At 45.3% G+C, this 24338-nt stretch overlaps 1 protein-coding gene across 5 annotated transcripts in view; it reads right to left on the bottom strand.

The window, feature by feature from the left end:
- ZNF618 (zinc finger protein 618) overlaps window positions 1-24338 on the bottom strand; it is a 223820-nt gene that overhangs the window by 25398 nt on the left and 174084 nt on the right. For all 5 annotated transcript variants that reach the window (XM_068248675.1, XM_068248672.1, XM_068248673.1 and 2 more), the window contains 5 exons: window positions 21834-21923; window positions 19437-19517; window positions 13054-13134; window positions 9881-9925; window positions 7189-7272 (listed from right to left, as the gene is read on the bottom strand). In XM_068248675.1, the coding sequence (XP_068104776.1) occupies window positions 7189-7272; window positions 9881-9925; window positions 13054-13134; window positions 19437-19517; window positions 21834-21923 (381 nt within the window). The remainder of the gene's footprint in view (window positions 1-7188; window positions 7273-9880; window positions 9926-13053; window positions 13135-19436; window positions 19518-21833; window positions 21924-24338) is intronic.

Consider the following 24338-nt stretch of genomic DNA (forward strand, 5'->3'; position numbering starts at 1 on the left):
ATGCGGCAGACCTTTGCTTTGCTCTGCAGCACCACACGCAGCTTCCTGTCAGGAGCGGAATCTGTGTGCCAGAACACACAGACTTACAGCAGGCAAACTCTGTGCTCTGTGAATCAGGCAGAAGCAGCAGAGCACGGGGGGAGACTGAAAAAGATCAGCTGAGAGTAGAGCTGATGCTGCCCCCTACAGTCTGCTGCCCTGCATCACATGATTCAGTCTGCTTCATGGTAGGGCCGGCTCTGTATACATACATATATACTCTTTATTAAAATAGTGACTTCCAGATCAAAATGGACAATAAAAGCATTTTATGTGATCTGAACTGTCAGCAAACAGGAATGCTTGGCTCAGCCGTGCAACTCGGTTGCCTCAGTGAAAAATGAAATGCAGCTGCAGTACATAAGTAGGGGCCTCTCATAATGGACTCGTAATTCGAGGGGCAGAACACAGGTAGGTCCAATTTAACGGGCAGCTGTTATATGGTGTTATAGCTCAAACATGCAGTACACTATAAATACATAACATACTGAATTTACTTTCCAGATATACATCTTCTTGGTTGACCACTTATCTCATTCAGAGCGGGATCACCCACCAGGCAACCTAGGCATGTGCTTGGGGCCTAGTGGGGCCCACCTACCACTTTCTTTGACCTCTCTCTGCTTCAGCTTACCAAAAAGGACCAAAAGAGGGCCCAAATCTACTTCCTTGCCTATGGCCCCACAGGGCCATCTCTATCACCAGGCCATTATAGGTGATTGCCTGGAGCGCTGTGAAGGGGATAAGCGCAATTGTGGGGGACCGTGGTCACCACCGCTACTATTTCCTCCGTGCATTATTTACATTGCTTGCACGGACAGCGCACCACGTGCTACCCATTCTCCACTGGTCTGCCTCTATTCACTCCCCCCGATGCCGCCCAGCCAATAGAAGCAAGCAGCGTTTCAATACACTGCTGTTCCCACTCTTCCGCTCCGCCCCCTCTAGTCTTTCTAGCTGAGCTGCCCGGGTATATTTTGTATTACCTCGTGCGTCCCGCCTCTAACTCCGCCCCCCGCCTGTTCAGCCAGCGTGCGTGACTCTCAGAGACTCCAGTGTGCCGGATAGTACAACTCACCCCCTTGTCTGCCCTGCACGATCCAGCTGTGAGTGTGTGACAGAGGTGAGCTGAGCACTGCCATCTGCCTGACTGTAAAGGGAGAAACAGCGAGACTCCTCTCCCATACAGAACAGGTGGAGGAGAGGGGGGGAGGCGGCTGCAGGAGGAGAATGGGGTATTGTCATCCAACAAGTGTGCTGCTACTGTTCTGCATATGTCCCTCATCTATCCCCACACTGGCCCCCCCTGCCAGCCCTCACTAGACAACCTCAAACAGGTCCTGCTCTGATCCACCCTTCCAGAATACAGGCAAGCTGAGGAGGCTCCCTGGTTGTAATTAGTGAGTGAGTTTATCAGGAACCTAGGCACTCTGCTCACTCTGCTCCTCTTACTGCAACTGCTGATATTATCTATTTGCATTGTGGACAATACTACACCAGGCTGCATGATTACAGATTCTAATCTGCATATATGCAGCTGATTAGATTGATCTCTCAGTGGTGCACAATAGCCAGTTAAGGTAGCCATACACTGGTCGATTTGCCATCAGATTCGACCAACAGATAGATCCCTCTCTGATCGAATCTGATCAGAGAGGGATCGTATGGCTACCTTTACTGCAAACAGATTGTGAACCGATTTCAGCCTGAAACCGTTCACAATCGGTGGTGGTGGTGCTGCCGCCGCTCCCCCCGCCCGCATGCATTACCTGCTCCGCCGGCGCGACTCCAGTCCCCAGGTCTCCGCTGTCTTCTCCGCTCTGGTCTCCAGGTCCAGCATGCTTTACTTCTTCCTGCCCGGCAGGAAGTTTAAGCAGTAGAGCGCCCTCTACTGTTTAAACTTCCTGCCGGGCAGGAGGAACTGAAGCATGCCGGAGACCAGCACGGACACGGAGCAGCGGTGACCGGGGGTAGACGTGCCGGCGGAGCAGGTAATGTATGCGGCTCTATTGTGTCGGTCGTCAGGCACTCGAACGCCGCTAGCGACGCGCTCCCTACCCGCGGGCGATCGACGGTAATTTTCCGCACGGAGCGATCGACGGGATCGGACGAAATGGATCGAAATTCGGCGTGTAGCGCGAACGATTGGCAGCAGATTCGATCCCAGTGATCGAATCTGCTGTCGAAACGGTGGCAAATCGGGCCAGTATATGGCCAGCTTTATAGTACTGTCCAGGCTAAATGATAAGGACAGCACATAGTACAGAAGCAGACATGGAAGTACTGTGGAAGGTCCATACTATTTGTACATTAGCAAGCTGACCTGCCGCTGAAAGTTCCTGTGTCTGGCTGCCCTGTTATTGTTCTGCTTTGCTTCTCAAATGCTCCTCTCACTCTCCCTCCTCCTTGTACCCCCCTTCCCAGTGCTTTAACCCCTGCCCTGCTGAACTGGACCGCCTATGGTGAGACACATCTCTCTCACTATTCATTCTCCTGTGACTCTCACACATTTTTCAGTGTCTGTCCCTCCTACATTCCTCTATTTGCCTTACTTCTCCCCACTCTCCTTTTCCTCTACATCCTCTCTTATATGACACTTCCACTTCTAGGGATAGTAAGAGATAACAGATGCTCCTGCATCTGCTATCTCTTACTATCCCTACCTGCCTTCTCTCAAAGACTGCTGTCTTTCCCTTCCTTCTCTCTCACCTTCTTCTCTCATAAGATAGTAATTGCTGACACGTGTTAAGATTATGATGTGTTATTTTACAATGCTTTCATCTTCAGTACAGATTGTATTAACTTTATATTCATGTCACTGACTGTCCTCAGAGGAGCTCACAATCTAATCCCTACCATAGTCCTAGCTGAATGACCTACCATGTTATTATTATGTATATATATATATACCACTGACATCTTCTGCATCACTTTACATAGTACATAGTCATGTCACTGACTGTCCTCAGAGGAGCTCACAATCTAGTCCTACCATAGTCATAGCCTAATGTCCTACCATATTATTATGTGTTTATATAACACTGACATCTTCTGCAGCACTTTACAGAGTACATAGCCATGTCACTGACTGTCCTCAGAGGAGCTCACACTCTAATGATATATTTTTAACATTGCTCAGTGTCTTTCTCTTTCTATATCTGATCTGTAATTCTGTATATATATTTAGTAAAATTGAAAATCTTCAAAAAAATATATATTATTACTATTAATTTACTTATATAGCACTGACATCTTCTGCAGCACAGTGCAAAGCACAAAGTCATGTCACTGACTGTCCTCACAGGGGCTTACAGCCTAATCCTTACCATAGTCATAGTCTAATGTCCTACCATATTATTATTATGTATTTATATAGCACTGACATCTTCTGCAGCACTTTGCAGCACTTTGCAGAGTACATAGTCATGTCACTGACTGTCCTCACAGGGGCTCACAGTCTAATCCTTACCATAGTCATAGTCTAATGTCCTACCATATTATTATTATGTATTTATATAGCACTGACATCTTCTGCAGCACAGTACAGAGTACATAGTCATGTCACTGACTGTCCTCACAGGGGCTCACAATCTAATCCTACCATAGTCATAGTATAATGTCCTACCATATTATTATTATGTATTTATATAGCACTGACATCTTCTGCAGCACAGTACAGAGTACATAGTCATGTCACTGACTGTCCTCAGAGCAGCTCACAATCTAATCCTGCCATAGTCATAGTCTAATGTTCTACCATATTATTATGTATTTATGTAGTGCTGACATCTTCTGCAGCACTTTACAGAGTACATAGTCATGCCACAGACTGTCCTCAGAGGAGCATACAATCTAATCTCTACCATACTTAGTTTAACATCCTATGATATTATAAATAAGTGGAAGGTGTGTTAGAAGGGGTGTGTGTGTGTGTGCTTTCTTGCCTGGAGTGACAAAAAGGCTAGAGGCACCCCTGTGGCCCCATTACACCTTAATCTATCTCTGAGCTCATTCCATAAGGGTGCCCATTAACAGTACAATATTTTCCTCAGACGCAATCTTATTATTAGATTTTTAGGATAAAATTGTAACAGCAAACCACTCAGTATGTGGAGAAAATCGATCTAAACCGATTTCATGGCTGATTGGAATAGAAAATGTTGTCGAGCGAAAGACAGAAAGTGCTAAAGTCGTTATGGTTTATGCAAACAATGAATTACCTTCCAATCATTCTCAATCCCGCAAATCTAATCGAATAGTTGCATCTGATGAAAATATTGTAAAGTTAATGGGCAGCTTAAAATCCATTTACTCCAATATTTGCGAGGGTATTCCTTTAGCTGCCAAAACAGACCTGCTGATCAAGACATGAGCTCCACAAGACCTTTGGAGGTGTCCTGAGGTATTCAACACCAAAACATTAGCAGCAGATGCTTTAGCTCCTGTAGGTGGCAAGGTGTGGCCCCGATGGATCAGGTTTGTTTTTCCAGCATATGCCAGAGATTAAGGATTAGAGATGTTGGTGCAATCGGAAGCTAAAGAAAACATGATTCTTCATACCAGGCCATATTCTTCCATTGCTACATGGTCCAGTTTGAACACTTACATGCCCAGTTTATGTGCTTTTGGTGGTGGACCAGGGGTCAACATTTACACCGTGACTAATCTGCCCAGTGGTCTATCCATCACAGTTTGACCCTTATCAAAATTGCTGGGATCCTTACATTTGCCCATTTTCGACTCTTCCAAAATATTATCTTCACGAACCAACAGCTCACCTCCTTCCTTATAAATCCCATCTCCTTGGCAGGCGTCGTTCTAACAGTCGATGTCACTCACATCACCAGTGCTTGGCTGATTGGTGTACACAGTAGTATATGAACAGTTTTCTATGCACAACTTCTCTCCCACAAACTACACAAGTTTAAAAAAAACACACAAAAATACCCAAGTATCTCTGTTGAGGGGCCGAAATGCCTGTTATGCGCTCTAGGAGTAAGATGGTCAATAAGATGCTATTAAAAGCTAAATGTTCCTATCATAGTCTAAAATCCCATCAAGGCAGTGCGAACTGCGCAGCGACTTTCTATACGGAGGGATTAAATTAGATACATCCCTCTCTGATCAGATAAAGATCTGAGAGGGATAGATCTGTTGGGTCACATCACTCTGTATATGGCCAGCTTAAAGTGAGCCAAGCACCATTTTTAGCACCCAGGGCATCTCAATAGCACATTAACAATGCATGCTAACAAGGTGGCTCATTACTAAAAAGAAAAAAATCAACTTTACCTCTTTTTACATTTAAAGGTTTAGCAGAGGGTTGTATTGCTCTACTTCCTAGGCCTCCTTGTCCACAGAAATGACAGGCAGATGCGGACTGTTGTAATTATTTCATTGCACACATTAGCAGAGGGCAAACAAAAGCTTTCATCAGCAGTATTGGGGGGGGGGGATAGGACGTTGTGCTTCAAAGAGTTTAGAGAAGTCAGAGATGCTATCTCCACACCTTCCCCTGGATAAATGAATGCAGCTAGAAGGGGAAGGGGAAACATGGTAGCAGTAATAGCGATTAGTAACCAGGAGAAACTGCAGGATAAAAAAAAGTGGTGTTTGGTTCCCTTCAAGCCATCATGCTGCCTCAGTTGTGCTTTTGTTTTGTACGTACTGAGGTAAGGTTATCAAGAGCATCCCCAATCAGCTGTTGTGAAAACAGTTTTGAACGGCACCAGCACGGGACTGCAAAAACCCAGAGTCCACCTGAAAACTTTTGGTCCCATTATGGAACTCCTTCCTCAGCAGATCAGGACAGCTCCATCCCTGGACATGTTCAAATCCAGACTGAATACCCACCTGTTTAGTTTGGCATTTGCAGAAATATAACTTTTGTTGTGTGAATACTTCATCCTACTACCAACTACTGAATCTGAGAGAGGCTAAGCGCTTTGAGTCCAATGGGAGAAAAGCACTATAGAAATATTATTGCTTCCTTGATTGATGCCAATACCAGCTATTGAACACATGTGAGAGGGATAGGCAAGCAGATATGCACAAGGGTGGCCACTAATGATGCATCTTTTTTTGTCCGATATTACCATTTCTATGCAATATTAGGGTTCAACAAGGGAGAAAGCTGGCACATCCAAAATCAATCTTTATTAGTACCATGTAAAAATATGGCCAAGGTTTCGGAGCCGCATAGGACCCCTTTACCAAGGCAATATCTGCTCTGAGGCAAAGATCTGTTTGCTGCTGTGCAAAAAATTCTGCATAGGAATTCGGGAGTCTGGCTCCTCTTAAACACGCTGTCAGCGATGTGTATTCATCTGAGGTCAGCAGCATAGATGAATACACATCGCTGACAGCACAGAATACTGCATAGAGGGCATCATCCCTCTTTTCAGCTGTCGCACTCCCCTTAAAGGAATACTTAAGTCAAAAAAAAAAAAAAATGACATTTACTCACCTGGGGCATCCCTCAGCACCCCGAAGCTGGATGGTGCCCTCGCAGCCCCGCTCCGATCGTCCTGTCCCCGCCGGCGGCTACTTCCGGTTCGGCGACAGCCGCCGACAGGCTGGGAACGCGGCTGATTTTCCGCCGAACCGGAAGTAGCCGCCGGCGGGGACAGGACGATCGGAGCGGGGCTGCGAGGGCACCATCCAGCTTCGGGGTGCTGAGGGATGCCCCAGGTGAGTAAATGTCATTTTTTTTTTTTTACTTAAGTATTCCTTTAAAGAATATGGGTTTGATCCATTAGTGAGTGCGAGACAATACTTCTAATGTGAGGCTTACCTAAGATACCCATACAAAAAATATTCAACTCCGTTTACCCTTCTACTACATAGGTTTGTTAAGATTATATAATAAAAATTGTATCATTAGTGGGCACCTTAAAACATTACAAACTATCTATATACTTTTATTAGGATAGGAGTTTGGTATGTCGGGTGTTTTTGCTGACGAGCCAGCTGGCAGCCGGGGATTCCATCCACAGATGATTACATACTGTACATACCGTATCAATGTCAGATAACCAGAGAGGGTAATAATAGCAGCACAAGGCCAGGGCAGTATCTAGTGCAGGGATGGGTATATTGACGATATTTCCATACGCTGATAAGCCCTGTTATCTCCTGCCGGATGCTTACCTTCCGTTTTTCCACTTTTCTCTCCTTTCACCGACTTGTTGTTTGTCTCCTCTTTCCTTTTGATCTTCTTTTTCCATCCTTTACCTGCAGGGGTTTAAATAAAAAATGTTAAATAAAAAGATAAAAAGTGACAATCACAGATTCATTCTGCTTTTTCAAGCCTTGCATTGACATCTTCTGCAGCACTTTACAGAGTACATAGTTATATCATTGACTGTCCTCAGAGGAGCTCACAATCGAATCCCTGCCATAGTCATAGTATAATGTCCTACCATATTACGTACTTATAAAGCACTGACATCTTCTGCAGCACTTTACAGAGTACATAGTCATGTCACAGCCTGTCCTCAGAGGAGCTCACAATCTAATCCTGTCATAGTTCTAGTCTAATGCCCTTATGCCCTAATGTACTTATATAGCACTGACATCTCCTGAAGCATTTTACACAGTCATGCCACTGACTGTCCTCAGAAGCTCACAATCTAATCCCTATCATAGTAACAGTTTAATGTCCTATCATATTATTATGTACTTATATAGCACTAACGTCTGTATCACTTTACAGAGTACATAGTCATGTTACTGACTGTCCTCAGAGGAGCTCACAATCTAATCCTACCATAGATTAGTCTAACGTCCTACCATATTCATATTACGTATAGCACTGACATCTCTTGCAGCACTCTACACAGTATATAGCTTAGCACATCTGACTGAACTGAGATTTTTGTATACTGGGGTGAAAAATATCTGCAGAGTCTTGCTAACAGTTAATAACGATGCTCTGCTCTGTTTAAGAAGACACGTCATACACACATAATAACAAATTTTGTTATGTAACTTCGTTCAGGCCATCAAGTCACAAGGGATGAATCTGAAATGACCAGGCTAGATTATGTAAATCAGGAACTAGGCTTAGATTCAGAAAAGGCACATGGGCTGCTGCCTAGGGCAGCAACATTTTTGGGCGTAGTAAAAAAAAAAACAACCAACTGAAATGAAGGGGTAGATTTTTGACCATAGTTTCATATAATCCTGCGCAGTAACAATGCAATGCCACTAGAAAATGTTATTTTGTTTCAGAAAGTACAGGCAAGAACCTCTGTAAGATGTCGCATCAATTCCTCAAATAAAGCAAACGTGTTCCTAATAAGGCTGAATGCCTCAGTCATACGTACTAAGAACTTGTCAACTCTTTTTTTTCCCGTTAAGCCTATAGGTCTTCTAATTCATGGTTTAAATGTTAAAGAGACTAACAAAATTTTCAGCCTTATTTCTTCTACCCTATAAGTTCCTATACCGGTTCTAATGTGGTCTGGATTACTGCATACTTTTCTAGTTGCACTTTCTCTGTAATATATCTAATCTTTTCTTTGTCAAGCTTTGTTGACACAGGGAATGGAATGGGCTGCCTCTTTTGTAATGAATACAAGTTATGCACGCCCCCTGCAGGCTCTGTGTGCTTTGTTTACTCCTCACTCTCTGCTCTGCAGTTTGTGAGGCTGAGGGGGGAGGGAGCTGCCTGTCACATGCTGAAAAACTGTGAGAAGCCCAGACTGAAGTGCAGATAGTTCACTATGTAATAAAAGCGTGTAGAATTCTGTAATATGATTATATATATATATATATATATATATATATATATATATATATATATATATATATATATTACTGTATATACATACACACGCATATATATGTGAACACCGCCTAACACTGGCAACTAAGAACCAGGAGCAAGGTGGGGAGCGGCGGAAATGGCAAAGAGGGATCCAGGAGATCACAGTGACTCGATTGGTATGTTTGTTATTGTACAAATTCTCTTTAAAGCATACCCGAAGTGGTGCAAGGGGGGCAGATGGAACACAGAGGCAAGTTCCCTGATCCCTGACATGCCTCTGTGTCCACCTGCTCCGCTCTCTGCCTCCCCTGTGCTGCACTGTCACCCCCAGAAAACGCTGATAAGCAGCTTGTCGGAACTAACGGGGAACGGGCGTCCCTTGAAGGAGAGGCACTCCTGCAAAACGCCCCCCTCTGGTGTTAGGAACGCCCCTTCCCCAACTGTCATTGGCCCTACACTACCTCTTCTCCGCCCATTCCCCGCCTCCCTGTACTCTGCTCTGTGATGAGACTCACAGAGCAGAGCTCGCAGCATCAGGACCCCGGGATCGCGGCCATTTTTTTTTAAACAAACTAAGGCTGGATCCACACTATAAGCGCTATTGTGAGCGCTTGCGATTGCTTAGCGCTTTTTAAAACATCACTCCCATTTAATTTAATTAAAATCGTGTAAAAATTTCCACGATCGCACAATAGCTAACGTGGCGACTTTCATGCAATTTATTCTGTGATTTTAATGAAAGTGAATTGGAGCGCTTTTTAAAAAGCGCTCAGCAAGCGCTAAGCGCTCACAAAAGCACTTATAGTGTGGATCCAGCCTAAATGTATGCTACCTGTTCCGGCTAGCCCACGCCCTCCCCAAATCAGGTAGTGTGGGGGGTTTTTAGCGTTATTTTACCACCTCAGGTTCTCTTTAAGGTATGGATGTAGCATCATTCATTATAACGTATCCGCAGGTAAGGTCTGTCATGTGACCATTGGCTTTTAGGCCCGATGCATAACAGGGAACACAAGACAATAAATGGCGGGAAAACCAGCAAATTGAGGTAAAAGAAGAGTCGGAGAAACAAACCTTGCATGACAGGAAATGGGCTTGGGATCATGGGACTGAGAGACTCTGAAATGACAAATATTGACAGTGCTTATAAACCAACAGTTCAGCATTAACACGTATATCATATCACTATATCAAGGTTCTACAAGAATAGGTATACTTTTTCTGGAGCAAAGGAAAGTTTACAAAATCCTCTGGGGTTTCTAATGCTGACTCATTGTGCGCTGTGTGTGGTACTCTGGTGCAGTGCGCGTTACCTAGGCAACATGGGTTGCACTAATTGCACAATGTGTGCTACCTCGATGCCAGAAATAACAGTAAAATTACAGTGTGCTCCCTGGGCATAGCAATTTTGCTGCCATTTTCTGCATACACACCTATGTTACAGACAGAGAGGGGAAATCCACAGTGACAATCACTGCACACTATGTCACAGCATGCCACAGATTGAGAGGAAGAATGCACAGTGACAATCACTGCACACAGCATGCCACAGACTGAGTGGAGGAATCCAGTGACAATCGCTGCCCATACGCCACACTGAGACCCCATGATTAAAGACACGTGAAATAACTATCATTAAGCAAGCTGCTTCGGCGGAACTAGGCGCCCTTGCAGCCGTCCTCAGTCCCCTTCACACTCTTCCGTCCGGTAAGCCCTGCCGTTCCTCTCCTGAACTTTGCTTCTCTCTTCATGCTTCACTTTTTTCACCTATACTCATTGTTGGTTGATGATTTATAGCACTTGTACTTAATGTTCATTGTTTGTACCAAACCTTTATTATCCTCCATGAGGTCTTATTGTCATTATAGTTTTTGCTTGCACCTTTTATGGAAGCATAGGTCAGGCGACATATTATCTTTAATTCAATAACTGCACGGATATTTGCGCTTGCCTGTGTGGAGCTGCGACATTGCAGCATCATTTTTTGACACATTGATCACAATTTATATTAGATGCTGCAACTACCTATGTCGTTGCTCCTCAGCAGATATGCGCAATACTTCATATGCTATTTGCATTGATATTATACTGTGCAGTTTAGATTGTCTCATTGGCGGGCTTATTGCAATTATTATATTATATTAGGGGCTTTGGGGCTGGGTATGGTTCAGCTTTGTTTTTAAATTGTTTTAACTTTTTGATATTGACTTAAAGAGTAACTGTCAGGCTGCAGAAGCTAATTTAAACCTCTATTCTCCTGTGTTAAACAGTTTAGAAGGAAGCCCAAAAGCAATTAGTGAAGATAAAAATCTCAGTTACCTTTGATGTGTGCTTATCAGCAAGTCTGTTATTCTTAAGAAGACGCAAGCCGCATACCATACTGCAAAGCATTCTGGGGCTCTCCCCTCGGCTGCTAATGAGACGTTACAGCAGCTTGTAATCGCGTAGCACTGATAAATCTCGGGCAGAGTACACTGCAGGAGTCAGCTATTGTTCCTAGCCACATGGCTCATTAATATTCACTGCTTACTGTGTTGTTCAAGTACAAGCTTATCTGTGATCAGGAAGCAGGCAGGACATGACGACACATTTGACAGAAAAACATGGAGCCTGCCATGAGCTGTCAGGAGCATCTATCTCTGCATATACTATATACAAATTCTGTGAAATCCAAACGTGGACAGTGAAATGCATATGTAATGTAAGTACAGCCAATCTTTAGCTACTGATATATGTGTTTATTTTCTCTGAGACCTTATACCTAACAGCTCCTCTTTAAATAAAGTGAGTTTTTTGCATTTACTCTTGGTCTCAATACCAGTTATTTGTTCATATATCATACCCATATCTGCATCTAGGGAGGTGCCCTTTTTCTTTTTATGTAATATAACGTGAAATAACCATAGGAGGGTGGGTTTGGCAGGTGGGGTGCACAGTTTAGATGGATGTGTATACTAAAAAAAACAAAAAAAACCCACCTTAGAGTTGAACCTTTATATGATTTTTGGGCTACCATTTAAATACATCAGTAAACATTACCTCAGAATATTCCTTAGTGATGCTCTGCTCCTGCCTAGGTAGGTGGCTGCTGTAAGGTGAATGGCCTGCCCTCCAAACAGCCATGGAAGAAGGGGACTAACGACACTACTTCCCTTCGTTAAATGATTAATTCATAAGAATAGATTTAATAAACTCTGGGGTCCATAACTGGCTCACTGAGATCAGGTAGACTCCGCAGTGTTCCCCAACCCTGCCCTCAAGGCCCACCAACAGTGCATGTTTTGTAAAAACCCAAACAGGTAGTTCATTGGCTCTGCTGAGGCACCAATTACCTCACCTGTGTTGTGTGTGGTTTCCTGCAAATCACCTACTGTTGGTGGGCCTTGAGGACAGGGTTGGGGAACTCTGAGGTATACAGAAGCTACTATCGGATTTAGCCACTGACATAGTGGAATATCTGTAATTTTTCCTGGCACCAAAGTTACCTTTGCGCCTTTCCTATGGGAAATCATCAAGCGAGACAGGTGCTGTGCATATGTTGGGTCAGACATTCAGAAGCATCAATATTGCAAATGCTTTCCATCTCTAGCTTAAATCTATATTTGAAGGGACTCAGAGCTGAACTAACGAAAAAGTTTTATACATACCTGGGGTTTCCTCCAGCCCCATCCGCTGAGATCGCTCCCACGCCGCCGTCCTCCGCTGCCCGCAGCTTCAGGAACCGGGTTCCGTCACTTACGTCAGTCGGAGCCAGTCTGATATAAGAGTAGTGCGCTGTTTGCGTATCTCTGCAGCAGCTGCTGGAGATGTGTAGAGGGCGCACTTCTCCTGCGTAGACTGGTGGAGCCAACTAATGTAAGTGACCGGACCCGGAGCTGCGGGCAGCGGAGGACAGCGGCATGGGAGCGATCTCAGCAGATGGGGCTGGAGGAAACCCCAGGTATGTATAAAACTTTTTAGTTAGTTCAGCTCTGGTACACTTTAAGCGTCCTGCTGACTGTTCTTATTTTTATCTACATGGAGATATTACAATAGCAGACACGGTTTAAATATTCAGAAAAGACAACCGGGCAATTCATTTGTTTCAGAAAACATTTACAGATGATCTCCCTTGAGCTGTTTTCTCATTGTGGTGAAAACAGGCAAGCTGGTGATCTCACTTAGCTCAGCAGCACCACCCAGTGGTGGAAACTCAGTAGGGTCCTTATAATTACCAGAATTATGAGAGACAAGCAAGAGAAACTTACCTTTGTGCCAACTGGCTCCTCCTGCACTTCCTCCGCCCCCGACCATGTCTGACATCCCCGCATGCGTCCGGCTAGAGCCAGCTGCAAAAAACAATGTGGAGGCAGGTCACTGAAAACTCAGGTAAGGCTTTGCTTTAAAAAAAAAAAAAATTAGACGACCACAACTCTAGCTTCTGATTACAAGCATCCCTAAAAGAGTACCTGAGCCGAAGCTCGGGTACAAAATTTGGATACTTACCTGAGAGGGAAGCCTCCTATTGAGACTTCCCTCGGTGGTCTGCTGTCCCCTGTCGCTGAGGGTGCTCCTCCCCCCCCCCCCCCCCCCCCAGATTAGCAACAATGCATTGTTGCTAAGCCTATCGGGGCTGTGCGGCTATTCTTCCTCTAGCGTGGCCATGCAATAGCGGACCCAGCCCGCCCCCGCATGCGCAGTAAGTCAGAGCCGCGGGCAGGCTCACACGGCTAGTGCGCAGCCACGCTTCAGAAGGAAGAGCTGCACGGCCCCGATGTGGAGGGGAGCCGCGTTCAACAACGGGGGGGTGGGGGTTTGGTTTCAAATCAGCGAGGGAAGTCTCAATAGGATCCTGGGGCTTCACCCTTTTAAGGTATGGCTCCGATTCTGATCCCGATCTTCGACTTGGGATCACTTTAAATGGGTGTCTACGTAGAATTCCAAATGAAAGGTGGCCACATACTATAACAAATTTGGGTTTACTGAAAATGACAAATCAACAGTGCAGAAAATCTGGATAGGATACACCTTACAAAAACCAGAGGGAGTCAAACAAATACACCTCTAAATGGCACCTCTAAAGTGCTGGAAATATGGACAGCAAAAGAAGACTTATGCTGGGAATACATTGCTCGATTTTGAGCCATTAAAATGGCTCAATAGACAATTTCCGACATGTCCGATCTCCCGGCCAATCGTTTCGCAGCTCGATTCCGGACTGAAGTGAATTGAATAAGATAAGAAAAACGAGCGGAAGATAAGAGAATTGACTGCGGAATCGAGTGGTGAAACGATCAAGCGGGAGAATCAAGTGGCAGAATCGAGAAGAGAAATGTATACCAATGTCCACCAGGAGAAGGTTGGGGAGAGGGGGGGGGGGGGGGGGGGGACTGGAAATTCCCTCCCCGCTGATTGGAGGGAAGGGGCGCGGGTGGGGAGCGGCGACATAGAGGAGGTGGGGGAGCGGCGGAGAGTGACAGTGTACATGTAAACAGCCTGCTGGCGACACGCTGTGTGTCGTTAGCATGGAGGTTTACTTTTGGGGGGTCAGCAGAGCACAGGGGGGGGGGGCTGGGGGGAGATAATATAGCAACTAGGCATTATATGCAGAACCAGCCTCTGTGTTCTAATAGGATTTGTGAAACCCACCTTGGGTTCTCTTTAAGTAACATCATGTGGCAAGTAATCACTCCGCCCACCGAAACGTGCTACGCTCACCAGATGATCAGACCTCAAATGTTATAAGTCAGAGAAATGAGGCTCCCTGAAGGTCTAAGGCTGCTTTCACATTGGACCGTTACAGGCGCACGTTAGAGCAGCCTGTAACGCAGCCCACCGCACAGTAATGATAAATCAATTTTCTGTTTTCTGTTACTGTTCACAGTGCCCACGTTGCGTTACATTGTAACGCAGCACGTCGTGATAACGTACTGCATGCAGTACTTTACACGCGGCAAAGCCGCGTTAGACTGTTTGCACATGCTCAGTACGGGTGTTTTTTTTTATTTTGGGGGCGGAGAGGAGGCGGGGAGAGGCCGCTACATAGCCAGGCACATGGCTACTTAATATTCACTGCACTTGCAGTGTTTTCTTCTTGGAGCGGCCGCTGATTGGCTGGCGGGACCACGTGACGCGGAGAGCTCCGCTCACGTGGTCTCCGCAGCGCCTCCGACAGAGCAGGCACACCAAGAGCTGCTTGTAACGCGGCTCTTGGTAGCGTCCTGCTCCAACACCACCAGGCGTTGCGTTAGGGGCACGTTATGCGACCTTAACGTCCCCTAAAACGCAACGTCCTGGTGTGAAAACAGCCTAAAGGTGGCCACTAATGATCCAATCTTTTTCATCCAATTTTACCATTTCTATGCAATACAAGGGACTGCCTATAGTATCCATTCAATATATCTACTCAGTTTACTCTTCTATTACATAGATATGGTAAGATTGGATGAAAATGATTGGATCGTTAGTGGCCACCTTTAAACTAATCTTAGCCCTCGCATCCTCTTCGAAGTACGGTCCAAAGAATGGTGACTCTGGAATTTGCAGCCATGGTATAACACAAATTGTAATCCTTGTTAGGGTGAAGAAAAAAATCAAAATCTGGAAATAAGTTAGTAGTGCTTCTGGAAATAAAGTGTCATTCCTCACCCCTTCCTTGCTATGTCTATATTGTCGTTCATGCTGACCAGCAGTCTTAGACATTGATTTCATTTACAACTGATTGCATGTATGAGTGGCTGGATAGAGTACTGGTGGAGGGCACGGCCTTCTTTGACATGGGAGACCAGGGTTCAAATCCTGGCTAGGGTCAGTACCTATTCAGTAAGGAGTCCTTAGGCAAGACTCCCTAACACTGCAAAGTGGCCTCTTGAGCGTGTCCCAGTGGCTGCAGCTCTTGAGCGCTTAGAGTCCGACAGGAGAAAAGCGCTATACAAATGTTCAGATTATTATTATGCACACTTATTGCATTGTATGCCCAGATGCACACCAGCACTTTGGCTTCAATTCATCAAAGGCTGTTCGATAAAGAAAAAAAAAAACAATTCGGGAAAATATTGCTTTTGGTTTTTTAGACTTCTGTGTGCTAATAATTCTTCAATATTTTCACAGATGTGGTAGAAGTTTTTATAAGTTATACGTAGAAGTAGTTTACCAAAGCCCATTGACAAAAACCTGTTCGGTAACAACAGAAGAGTGTGTCTGTTGATACAAGCTGTTCCGTGCAGTAAATGCATTACAATAGTAAGAGGCATCCTGACATCCCTTTAGAATGTAGATGGTTGTTATACTGCCTCTGCTCACTCTGAATCTGTCTGTTAGTTTTTCTTAACATTTTATTTAATTGCTATAGCTTAGATGAACTTCCAGGAGACATTACACAATGCCATGCTAAGGTGATTTCCCCACTAGCTACTCTGCATTTTCAAACAGGAACCTGATGCTGGGCATACACGGAGCGTTTGTCCCTCATCAATCGAGCCGCTGATGGCTTGATTGATAATATCCGACAGGTCCGATGACCCGCCGCATAGATTCCCCGCTCGATCCCCGCGGGCGGACAATAGCGGGGAATCGAGCAGAAGATAAGGAGCGCCCGCGGGGACAATCCGGCTGCCCACGGGGACGCGGCGGGAGTCGATCCGGCGGCTAATCGAGCCGCCGGGTCGACTTGTCTATGCCCAGCATAAGAGGTTAAGCTGCCAAAGAGTGGCAGGAGAAACCCGTTTTGTTCCGTGATCACTCTGCTCGCTGCCTCAAGGGTAGAAAAGCTGGACCCACCGGAGAAGCCTGTGGGTCCTATCAACGGAACTTGCAGGAGACAGGGGCTGTTTCTATTGGCTCCCTGCTCCTGCCAATCATGGGAATATCCACACCGAAGGCATTCGAAGCTTGTTTCCGACAAAGGAGAGCTGCTGGTAATAAATGAACATGTTACAGTGTTTTACTGCATGCTGTAACCTTCATGAATTGACATTTAGTGACATGTGTTGAGGTAATTACCGCACAAGTCGGTAATTTACCTCACTGCTCGGTAATTTCAGCTTTTCATGTGGTAACAGCCTTGATGAATTGATGTTTTCCTAAGTGCTCGGTAAACAATATATGCATGACTTATTGTATCGACTTACTAATGAGACTATTGTTTTTTAATCCATTTTTTGTATGAATAAAGTTATTGATTACTTATGATTCTGGGGTGATGCATATTTATGGGACCTCCTTTTCCTTTTTCTGGTCCTTTCTGCACACCCCCACAAACATTTACATATACTATTGTAGGTTTCATTGATCAGTAATGGTACTTGCCCATTGTGTTGTATAAAAAAATGCAACAAGTGTCAGGGTGTACGTGGATGCAGAGAGGGCAGTCCCTAAACCGCCAAAGAGGGGGCCGCACCCTCACCTGCACCCTCACCTACTTACAGGAACCGGTAGTACTAGGCTGTAGATTAGAATTTCCAAGTAGTGTGGCATTCAAGTAAACAGAGCAGCATATTTAGCCCCCAGGGCATCTCAATAGCACATTAAACATGTATGCAAACAATGTGGCTCATTACTAAAACATCCATTCTATCTCTTCTTCTTTTAACATGTCAATGTTTGTAAGAGGTTTTATTGCCCTTCTTCCGCGGCCTGCCATCCTCAGTAAGAGCGGGTAGATAAAAACTGTTGTAAGTAGTAGTAGCAGCAAACAGCAAACTGCTCTCATCAGCAGGGGAGTGTGGAGATAGGGCACTGTACAGTTTAGAAAAGTCAAACTAGATTACGTTTACACCTTCCCCTGGATAAACAAGGTTAGAGGGGAGGAGAGGGGGGAAATGGCAGCTCCTACAGTTATTAGAAACCAGGGCAAAATGCAAAAAAAAAAAATGCTTGGATCGGACTATGATGGACATATGACTATGGTAGGGATCAGATTGTAAGCTCTTCTGAGGACAGTCAGTGACATGACTATGTACTCAGTAAAGTGCTGCAAAAGATGCCAGTGCTATACAATACATAATAATAATATGGTAGGACATTAGACTATGATTATGGTAGGGATTGGATTGTGAGCTCCTCTGAGGACAGTCAGTGACATGACTGTAAACTCTGTAAGGTGCAGCAGAAGATGTCAGTGCTATATCCTATACAATAAACCCAGTGTCCCTGCGTCCTTTCCTGTCCGTGTCCGTACCTTTGCGCTACTGCACATGTGTGACACGTGGGTGGCCCTTGGGACAGGAGGAGGACGGGGCCAGGGGGGCATGTGGTGCACGGGCATGTGCATGCATGCTGACATGCCTTGGCAGTGGGGACAGTGGCGGGAGGGGTATGTGCATGCGTGCTGACATGCGGCGACAGTGGGGATAGTGGCAGGAGGGGGTGGTGAGGGACGCCTAGAGCCCGTTATTGTAACGGGCTTAGGCCTACTAGTAAATACATAATAATAATAGGGTAGGATATTAGACTATTTCATTTCAAAGAACAAAAAGAATCTGGCACCACTCCAAGGTTTCTTGCTCTGTCAGTTTAATTTCCATTTGCATGCATACAGGACCATTCCATTATGCCAAAGATAACATAGACTGACATACCCTACCAGAGACCTTGCTGTGGGGCAATGTGGGAGCAGCAGCGGCCTGCCTGACGACCGTTCCGCTCACGGAGCCTCAGAGGAAGCTCGTTGAGCGAAACGGTCGTCAGGCAGGCCGCTGCTGCTCCCACATTGCCCCACAGCAAGGACTCTGGTAGGGTATGTCAGTCTATGTTATCTTTGGCATAATGGAATGGTCCTGTATGCATGCAAATGGAAATTAAACTGACAGAGCAAGAAACCTTGGAGTGGTGCCAGATTCTTTTTTTTCTTTGAAATTAAATATATTGCATCTATTTCTTGAAGCTGAGCACGCAAAAGGTGATACCCTACACACCAGTACCAGTTAGTAGAACCCTCCCTAAGGCAGATATCCACTGTGCCTGCTTCGTTACCTCTACTCTATAACCATAAGGATATTAGACTATGACAGGATTAGATGGTGAACGACTGAGGATAGTCAGTAACATGATTATGTACTCTTTAAAGTGCTGCAGAAGATGTCACTCACTCCTGTACAAATACAAAATTATAATAATATGGTAGTACATCAAAATATGACTATGGTAGGATTAGATAGTGAGCTCCTCTGAGGACTGTCAGTGACATGACTATGTACTCTGTAAAGCAGGGGTCTCAAACTCAATTTACCTGGGGGGCCACAGGAGGCAAAGTCAGGATGAGGCTGGGTCGCATAAGGAATTTCACAATCGCGGCGCATCGCCGCCTCTGCCCGCCCCTCTCACTCTTCCTTCACAGAGAGGGCCGGGGAGAGGCGGTGATCCGTGCGGCGATTGACGTCAGGAGGGGCAGAGCTGAAGTTGAAAGCTCTGCCCCTTCCAGGAAATGCCGGCGGATTGCCCCCCGGGCGATTTGGGGGCTCTGCAGCCCTCGTTTAGCGGCGGAAATGCGGCAGATTACTTGGGAGCACTGAAGCGAACTATAAGGAAGCTTTTGCCGGCGAGGGCCACAAAATATTGTATCGAGGGCCGCAAATGGCCCGCGGGCCGCGAGTTTGAGACCCCTGCTGTAAAGTGTTGTGGAAGGTTTCACAGTTCCATCTAATCTACTCACCACTGGAATGCTGGGAGTTGCTGTTTGCCTCCTCGTAGTTGTTGGGCTGTTTGGTTTCCACTTCCTGGCTGAATGCGCTTTCTGGCAAATAACCGAAGCACAGCAACAAGTCAGCTTTGGACAATTCCATAAAATATTCAGTGACAGGCTACAGGTGAGGCATTACAGTGCTAAAATGGACCTCTAATCAGCACCGACAGGCGAAAGCTGCCCATACACATTGATTTTCCCATGTGATTCCTGCCAGATTACTTTGATCTGCTGGGAATGGATTCCCCAAAATGTCCGAACGATCAAATTTTGAACAAAAATTTATCAAAAGTATCACTCTTACAGGATGGAAGATCTACGTCAAGTGGCAGCAGATCGACAGATAGCATTGTACTTTATTGATTCGTGCAACACAGCAGTTCAATCGATTTTCAATAGAGTCCCCAACGCAAAAATATTGAAACAACGTGCAGTGTGTGGTAGAAATCAATTCCTCCCTGAAGCAATTCTTTTGAGAGACGACTCGACACACCTGGTGGAAATCTATAAGTGTATGGCCAGCCTTAGGACTACAATACTGCAAGCGATATTCACTACTGATCTGATGAACAAACTTATCAGATTATCAGGTTGCATTAAGGTAGCCATACAGCTCTCAACTTGGTGGTCGATTGAACATCCGATTCAGTAATTATTATCAAAACAGATGAAAATCGGTGCTGCCAAGAGCATGCCCGATCGATGATGCAACCAATTTGAGGCCGAAATTGGTTGCATGTATCGATTGGACATGTTGCAAGATGTCAGGGTGTTGTGTTCGATGGGTGCCCGCCTGTAATGGCGAGTGATATGAGGAGGAGCAAACGTTACAAACCCCCGGTGCTGTTCCCACTAATGTATAGAAATTTTTTTTTTCATGTAGCGAGACAAGGTCTCGCTACATGATAGCCGCTGCTCAGCGGCATCCCCCCAGCCCCTCCGATCGCCTCCGGCGATCGGAGATCAGGAGATCCCGTTCAAAGAACGGGATCTCCTGGAGGGCTTCCCCCGTCATCAACGTTGTGACGTCAAAGGGGACTCCGATCCACCCCACAGCGCTGCCTGGCACTGAATGGCCAGGCAGCGCACGGGGTCTGGGGGTCTGGGAGGGGGCGGCGCGACGGATAGCAACGGATAGGCGGCGATTGGATTGCACACGCAGCTAGCAAACTACTAGCTGCGTGTAGCAAAAAAAAAAAAAAGAATTATGCAAATCGGCCCAGCAGGGCATGAGCGGTGCCTTCCGGCGGCATAGCCCGAGCTCAGCTTGGGCTTACCGCCAGGAAGGTTAATAGTTTTATTTGGTAACAGCAGTCCATAATTTACCTTTCAGCTGTTGTCCAGAGCAGCAGAAGAACCAATAGGAACCACTTTTTGAGATTTATTAACCACTTAAAGTGAACCTAAGCTAAGAGGGATATGGATGTTTCCTTTTAAATAATACCAGTTGCCTGGCAGTCCTGCTGATCTCTTTGGCTGCAATAGTGGCTGAATCACAGACCTGAAACAAGCATGCAGCTAATCCAGTCTGACATCAGTCAGAGCACCTGATCTGCATGCTTGTTCAGGGGCTGTGGCTGAAAATATTAGAGACACAGAATCAGCAGGAGAGTCAGGCAACTGGTATTATTTCAAAAGGAAAAATCCATATCCTCCTTAGTTTAGGTTCCCTTTAAGTACCAGCGGTATCTGCCCTCTTAAAGACCAGTGACCGCTGGTACAATAACGACGGAATCCCGACGAATTGCTGCATATGCTCGCCGCAACCGCCGCACGCCGAGATCTTCAGGATACCCACTGTGCTGTCTCTATGACGGCAGAGTCATGTGAGCCAGTCAGGCGCCGCTTTCACTGGCTCCTGACCCTGCCTATCAGTGTAAGCCTATAGGAGTTGCTTACATTGATAGACACAGCCAGGAGCCAATGAAATTGGCTCATTAGCTCCCGACCAGCTCACAGGGCTCTGCCGTCATAGAGACAGGCAGAGCAAGTGAGCTGCAACGGGTTACAGAGGGGATTCAGTGGCGAGAGCAACAAAAATGGCAGATGTGCGCTGCAGCAGTGATTGAAATCTATGCCCTGCCAGCCAGGTAACCACAAAACGAGGGCGTAGATTTCAATTACCGTGGTCTTTAAGTAGTTCAAATGAAAATAGTATTTTATTAAACCCCTGTATCAAATGAAAGCCCCATATGTGATGAAAAAAAATGATTACTGGATAAATGACAAGTTTCAAAAGTACAAAATTGGTTCTCGTCATCAAGGATTTAATTTCCCCCAGACATGAAGGGGTTAACAGCACTTTCAACTTTCAGAACATGCATGTGCTGCCTGTGTCAGCATGGAAGGGGTTAAGGTTATACTCACTGAGAGGGGTGTGCAGTGCTACGTGTTCCTGGTACGGGGTGTAATATTTGTACTGTTTGCCGCAGTATTCACACATATAATTACCGGTTTCTATGGAAGCAAAAAAAAAAAAAAGATAAAAATAATCATTATGCATCGTTTCGTTTCCTAGAGAGTTCACTGATACCTCAGTGGCAGAACGGAATGCCTGAAAGAAAACACCGCCTTGGTTAAATCCTCGGTACAGCTTCCCATATTTTATTTAATGCATATGATAAAAAGTGTGCATTAATTAGCAATTTACAACTACTTCTGCTTCACACATTTGTACTTTTTGCAGTAAATGCAGTGGAAGCACCTTCCTGGCTGGCTCCTGTAGTTCCATTTCCCGTTGAGAGGATCGTGCAGGTTTACTGGACAGACAGATTTCCAAACTCCTCTCCTCCCCTATCCTGTCACCATCCACATTAGGTAGCCAGGGCGGAGCTAGGAGGCATCTGCCAGTATTTCCCTGTGCGATAAGGGCCGACCCTGCCCAATTCTTCCCTGTGTTGCTGAGAGGTTAAAGTGGGGGATTAGCAATAAAACATACATACCTGGGGCTTCTCCCCAGCCCCCTCCGGCCTGATCGCTCTAATGGCATCCTCTTCTCCCTCTCGTTTGTCCGCAATTGGCCCCGGAAAGTTCTCTGTTTTGGGGCCAACTGCGCATGCGTGGTCCAGGCACGCTAGCACTCCAGCCGCGTTCCCATCGCCTAGAAGCGCAGATTGCTCCTGGCAGAGAGAAGCGAGACGGAGAGCGCGCCTGGCCGGACTGTGCATGCGCCGACTGAGCCCAACTGATGGATTTTCTGGGGCCAGTAGCGTGTGAACGGGGAGGGAGAAGAGGATGCCGTGGGAGGGATCATACCGGAGGAGGCTGGAGGAAGCCCCAGTATGTACCGTATATTTTAATGGTAATCCCCCATCTCAGATACACTTTAACTTTTTGAGTCGTATTTCCCCATTAGGGATGATTATTGAGATGCAAATATTTCAGAGTTAATACAGGATTTTGTAAATTTGTTTGCAAATTTATTCAGCTTGAAAATGAACCAATCAAGTCCAAGCTGCATAAATATATATCAAATTTACATAACTCCGCATGAACTCAGAAATATTTGCATCTCATTGATCACCTGCCTCCTCCGGGCAGCAAAATCCACGACCTGGAAAGTCGTGGATTTTTGACCAAGGGTTTAGGGGGTATTAATTGAGCTTTCAGACGCGGGGATGCAGCGTTTCATCTATGTGGCATTAATGCTGAAGAAGACTGCGAAGTAAAATCAGGTATTTTTGGAGGCTTCACGCTCTCTTTAAGGCCCAATATCTCTACACTCATACCACCTGCATACACCAAATTTGGAGGGTAAGGAAGGGACCCACCAAACTACCTCTCTGCCGAATTTCAGCCCACCAACCCCCTGAGATAGCTTCATAAACCGGAACGGGGGGGGGGGGGGGGGCTGCAATGTGGCACATAGGTAGTTGAGGTGTCCCCCTCCCTTCCCACAAAATTTGGTATGTGTTGGAAGCATGAGCATAGAGATATTGGGCCTTAAAAATGTGGCAGCAGCACAGGATCAAACACAGCTCTGGTATAGCAGCCTAGTGAAGAGCAGGGAAATAGGAGACAGTAATAGCAGAAAATAACACAGTGTGAAAACCAGCCTGTTTCACACTGAACAAAATTTTAGTGCAATTCCGTTTGTGATCCTCGTTCAAGGATTCTCGTTCTCTGAATGACGATCGCGAACGCAGTTGTGGTAAAATGGCATCGATTTTGCCGTGGTTTTCAGTGTGAGACAGGGCCCTGAGCAATCTGGAACTAAAAACTAAAGTTAATTTATTGACATAAGTGATAAGGGAAAAGAGGCACCCAGGAAGAATACAATACATTAGAACCAAAATAAAAAGAAAAAAATGACGACAAATTCACATAGAATGAATTTTTGTTGTTAACCACTTAAGCCCACAGGGTTGTTTATTTTTTGCATCTGAGCAACTTTCACCTCCCATTCATTTGCCAATAACTTTATCACTACTCATCACAATGAATTGATCTATATCTTGTTTTTTCCGCCACCAATCAGGCTTTCTTTGGGTGATACATTTTGCTAAGAATTATTTTATTCTAAATCCATTTTAACAGGAATATTAAGAAAGAAATGGAAAAAAATCATTATTTCTCTCTTTTTTGGCCATTATAGTTTGAAATTAATACATGCTACCGTAATTAAAACCCATGTATTTTATTTGCCCATTTGTCCCGCTTATTACACCATTTAAATTATGTCCCTATCACAATATATGGCGCCGATATTTTATTTGGAAATAAAGGTGCATTTTTTCAATTTGCGTCCATCACTATTTACAAGCCCATAATTTAAAAAATTATATTAATATACTCCTTTGACATGCATATTTAAAAAGTTCAGACCCTTTGGTAACTATTTATGTTATTTTTTTTTATTGTAATTTTTTTTTA

This window comes from Hyperolius riggenbachi, chromosome 8 (assembly GCF_040937935.1).
Source record: "Hyperolius riggenbachi isolate aHypRig1 chromosome 8, aHypRig1.pri, whole genome shotgun sequence".
Classification (NCBI taxonomy): domain Eukaryota; kingdom Metazoa; phylum Chordata; class Amphibia; order Anura; family Hyperoliidae; genus Hyperolius; species Hyperolius riggenbachi.